We start from the raw sequence: 5,012 nt of genomic DNA, 5'->3' as shown, positions 1-5,012 counted from the left end.
CTGTGGTGCTGACTTCACCCTGGACCCGGTGACGCTGCAGTGTGTGTGCAGTTCTGCGTCCTGCATGGGTCTCAGTGAGGGCAACGGCAACAGCAACGGCAACAGCGGTGATGCAAAGACCGGGTCAAGAGTGAGTGCAGGTGCGACAGCTGGTATTGCTATTGCAACCTTCGCTGTCGGGGCGATACTCGCTGCGTGTGTGGTGTTGCTGCTGGTGTGTCGCGGTGGGAAGAACCCATTCAAGAGTGAAGTGACACCTTAGCGTCATTGCGTGGCGGTAACTATTTTCTTTTTACTTTTTTTTCTTTTTTACGTTAATATATTTTCTTTACCCACACCATTGTCGCGGGACTGTGGTGCACTACCACATGTCCTTTTATTTTGTTTTTAAAGGAATTCTTTTTTTTATTTAATTTTTGTCGCTCCCATCAACCGGGTTCAGGGGTGCAGCACGGCAAATGTACGCCGATGCATCAGTGTCCCTAAGCACCCCAACCCGGCCGTCGATGAGTGAAGACCTTCGAGTGAACTGGGAAACCAAAGGTAAATGCAGTGGTAATGGTATAAAGGGGAATACGAGAAAACCAAGGGAAATGGCCACATGATATGGTGGCCTTAAAGAGTGTAAGTTGATAGACTGAGAGCCAAAGAGAGTGGTGATGGCAGAAAGATAAAAGCCCGTGTGGCACGTTGACTTCTACCCTTCCCCCGCAGTTCAACTGGCACTGCTCAGCTGAGAGTGCTGCCATGGGTTAGAGCCCCCCCACCCCCATGCTGTTGTGGGTGTGCTGTGTTGTGTTGTTGTGCTTGCATGCCTTCTTCCTTTTCTCTTTCCCCCCACTGTGGTCTCGCGCAGAATAAGTTGCAGGTAACGCGAAGACTACTATTTTTTTTCTTTGTGATTTGGAGAGAAGGTTGAAACACAGGAATGAGGACAGGAGGAAGGACGCACCGCTGTTCCCACCACGTGGGTGCAGTGTTTCTGGTGCTGCTGCTGCTCGTGGCGGTACATCTCGGTGGTGGTGACGCCGCCGTAACACTACGCCTCGTGCAGGTGCTGCACCGCCACGGCTCGCGGTCAGCAATTGTATCGTACAATGCCAGTCAACTATGCGGTGATGTTCCATGCGGCTATTTGAACGTGCCTGGTCAGAAAATGACGATCAATGCAGGGAGTTTTCTGCGAGAGCACTACAACAGCGACCCTGCAAATCCATTCTTCCCGTCGGAGAGCTACGACCTTGATGTCTCCTACACCCGCTCCACTGATGTGCTGCGCACCCTCCAGAGTGCTGAGGGTCTCCTACGTGGGCTGTTCCCCAACATGTCCGCGTTCTTCCCAGCCGTTCACACGGTGGATAGTGGAACTGATTGGCTTCTGATAAGTGATGTTATACCCTACAACAATGTCTTTGGAGGTTTAGATAAGCAGTGGAAGCGAAACGTGTGTAACCCGATGGTTGACACCCTCATCGACTTTGCTACCCTTCAGAACGTTGCCAAAGAGGCCCTCAGTGAGGGTTACTGTGCAAACGCGGAGGACCGCTGCGACTGCGCATCTCAGCTGTTTGACATTGGTAATGCACTAGATGCGGACGGACGGATCAGTACCTTCCCGCTGCTTAAGGCGAACCTGGAGAAGCTGCGCGCCTTTGTGCAGTTTGAGTTCCTTTCAAAGTTTGGGTACAATGCGTCGAACGAGAGGGACGTAAAAATGGGAAGCCAGGGTCAGAACTTTGTGCAGCAAGTATTGTCGAATGCCCAGCTGCACATGCAGGGGAAGTCCACCTACAAACTGTACCACTACAGTGCACACGACACAACACTCAGTCCGGTGGCAGCAACACTTCGCGACACCACACCCAATGGTGCGCTGCCTCCCTTTGCTCAGTTGTACGCATTTGAGCTGCTGTACGATGACTCCGCCAATGCGTACAGCATGCGGGTGAGGCGCGGCTACCCCGGACAGACGCCCGAGAGTGACTACGCCTTTGCCTGGGATGACTTCCAGCTCAAATGCATGAGCAGCGACGGCGCTGTCTACAATGCGGCAAACAACACCTGCCCCTACTACGACTTCCAGCGCCTCGTTGACTCCTCAAAGCCGAAGGACCCTGCTGGGTTGTGCTACCTCGACGACGAGTACAAGAGTCTTCTCGGCTGCCCTTCCTCTGCAGGGCAATCACCCAACAGCAATTGCCAGGCCTACCGAAAGGTTTGCCCGGCGTGGTCCTGTGGTGCTGACTTCACCCTGGACCCGGTGACGCTGCAGTGTGTGTGCAGTTCTGCGTCCTGCATGGGTCTCAGTGAGGGCAACGGCAACAGCAGCGGTGGTGCAAAGAGCGGGTCAGGGCTTAGTGTAGGTGGGACGATTTGTGTTTCCATTCTTGCTTTTGTTTTTGGTGTTGTGTTGAGTTCAATTATTTTAATATTGTGGGAAAGGCAAGGGAGATGGAAAAGTCTTATAGACAGTATGTTGGATGTGGAACAGTCTTAGTATTTTGTTGAAATTTTTTTGCTTGTTGTTTACTTTTTTTTTTTTGTGCTCTTGCTTTTGGTTATGTGCTTTTTGTTTTTTAGGTTTTTGTGTGGTATTATTGTATTTTTTGACGGACTGGTTTTTTGCCCGTTTTCTCTATTGATTCTTTTTATTTTTATTTTGAATGATGTAGCTGGTGTCATTATTTGTACTAGAATATTTACAGGGATATAATGTTGCGGAGTATGCCTGTGGTTCTTTTCAGATCTGTTGTGGTTTGGGGAGGAGGAACTATGGGTAGTGGGATTGCGCAGATTTCTGCTCAAGCTGGTATTCCTGCAACTATTGTGGATGTTTCACAGGAGAGATTAGATGATTCTCGAAAATCTATTGAATCGTCATTAACGCGATTGGGTAGGAAACGATCTCCTGATGATCGTAACAAAATAAAGGTTTTTGTCGATGAAACTATTTCACAGATTACCTTCACCACGGATGAACGGTTGGCGGCGTCGAACGGAAGTCTTATAATTGAGGCAATTACTGAGTCAATTGATGTGAAGAAGTCATTGTGGAAAAAGGTTGATGGTATGGCTCCAAAAGAGTGTATCTTCTGTACAAATACATCCTCTCTAAGTGTGATGGATCAGGCTGCTGTAACAGGAAGGCCCGATCGTTTTGCGGGGCTTCACTTCTTCTCCCCAGTGCCAATGATGAAACTTGTTGAAGTAATCAAGACTGAGAAAACTTCACAGGCAACAGTGGATAAAGTACTTGAGTACGCAAGAAAGCTTGGGAAACAACCTGTTATGGCTTTGGACACAAAAGGGTTTATTGTCAATCGCCTTCTCGTGCCGTACCAGCTGGAAGCTTGCCGACTTGTAGAACGAGGCGTCGCCAGCGTTGAAGACGTTGACCTGGCAATGAAACTGGGGTGTGGTCATCCGATGGGGCCATTTACGCTAGCCGATAGCGTTGGGATCGATGTGTTGAAACACATTACCGACGCTTGGCATAAGGAAGAGCCACAGAATCCCTTATATTTCCCTTCAAAACTCGTTGAAGAAAAAGTAGCCGAGGGGAAACTCGGGCGCAAGACCGGCGAAGGATTTTACAAGTATAATAAGTAGCAGGGAAAGTTTAGGGAACAAATCGCGCGCAGAAAACGGTAAGGAAGGCACGCAGGGACGAGGAATGCTAGCGGGGGGATGGGTTGGGGTGCGTTTTATTTTTATTTTTGGTTGGCGGAAAGGATGGGTGAGACCCAAGAGGCCGACCAGCGGGCGTGATTTGCTGGAGCAGCCGGGGGGCCGGCAAACCACCTCCCGACGAACTTTTTTTTTTTTTTTCACGCCTTTTTTTTTATTACAGGAGATTGCGGAAGGAATATGCAACTGTTTTTGGTCTCCCAATTTAAAGGTCAGGATTGTTCTTCATTCTCTTTTTCCATTTTGTTGTTTTCTCGATAAGTGGAAAATACCACAGTCTCAGCATCAGAAAGGGATTTAAGTTTTGTTTTTGTTTTTCTCCCCCTCGCCCCACCCAGCCCCAACACCGACCACGCGGAGGGGTCTGGAGAAGTAGGGGCCTAAGAATCTGCCACTTCGCAAGCCCTACCAGATGAGCCTTCTGGCAGATTAGGGAGCCTAACGGGTAATGTTTTTCCCTTTTGATGATTTCATAAACGACTTCTTGTGTTATTGCCATTTCGCACTGCGCGGGGAAGCGTCTTGTTTGTTTCTTTTTTATACCCGGCGGTTTCGGCCGAAGAAGGAAGCGCGTTCTTATTAATTTTTTTTTTTTATTCAGGCACCGCAAAGATGGCTCTACTTGAAAAGGGCGAAACGCAAGGAAGGCGACAGGGCGCAAAAAAGGAGAGAAAAAACCACCGGGCGGCGGGAAAAAAAGACAAAAAAAAAAAAAAAAAAAAGAAAAAACCACCGGGCGGCGGGAAAAAAAGACAAAAAAAAAAAAAAAAAAGTCCGACCCCTTTCACCCCCGGGGCGCCCGCCAAAACGCCCTGTTTTCCTCCCACCCGCCCCCTTTTTTTCTTTTCGTAACCGGGCGGGGGGTTGGCGGAAACTTGCGGCGGCCCGACCTTCTCGCCCCCCGGGGCCCCGGCGGCAAGATGGCGGAAAGAACGCCGACACCCCAAACGAAGCCTGCCCCGGGGCCGCCGAGGTTCGTCACGGGAAGGCCCCGGGAAGCAAACCGCCAGCGACATTTCCAATGGGCCTCGAAAAAGGGGTTTGGCAGAAGAGACCGTGACAAAACCTCCTCTGAAACGCGCTGGTTGCCCGCGCGTCGCTGAGCGGCGGGCCCCCTTTGCAACCAAACAGCGGCTATGATCCGCCAAAACCCCGAAACGACATCAGCATTTGACTCCTTGCACGCATTGTCCTGAGGAAGTTTCTGGGCTTCCGCCTTTTATTGGGGCCAGGGCCGCCCCGTTCTTTTTCCATGACGCCCCGAACGGCGGATTCGGAAGGCCAACCCGCCACACCGAGGTTTTTTTTTCTTTTTTTTTTTTTTT

General features: G+C 50.1%; 2 protein-coding genes across 2 annotated transcripts; both read left to right on the top strand.

Annotated features, from left to right (window-relative positions):
• Positions 1-928: 928 nt before the first annotated feature.
• Positions 929-2,497, top strand: TM35_000022370 (membrane-bound acid phosphatase 2; the record flags this gene model as incomplete). The annotated part of the gene is made up of 1 exon (XM_029021555.1): positions 929-2,497. The coding sequence occupies one exon, from the start codon at positions 929-931 to the stop codon at positions 2,495-2,497; it is 1,569 nt and encodes a 522-aa protein (XP_028886977.1).
• Positions 2,498-2,712: 215 nt separating this feature from the next.
• TM35_000022360 (putative short chain 3-hydroxyacyl-CoA dehydrogenase) lies at positions 2,713-3,609 on the top strand (the record flags this gene model as incomplete). Its single annotated transcript, XM_029021554.1, has 1 exon — positions 2,713-3,609. One exon carries the CDS (start codon positions 2,713-2,715, stop codon positions 3,607-3,609), a length of 897 nt encoding a protein of 298 aa, XP_028886976.1.
• Positions 3,610-5,012: the final 1,403 nt, after the last annotated feature.

Source organism: Trypanosoma theileri, assembly GCF_002087225.1.
Source record: "Trypanosoma theileri isolate Edinburgh chromosome Unknown TM35_Tth_2_V1, whole genome shotgun sequence".
In the NCBI taxonomy this organism is placed as follows: domain Eukaryota; phylum Euglenozoa; class Kinetoplastea; order Trypanosomatida; family Trypanosomatidae; genus Trypanosoma; species Trypanosoma theileri.
This window is presented reverse-complemented; position numbering and strand designations above follow the sequence as displayed.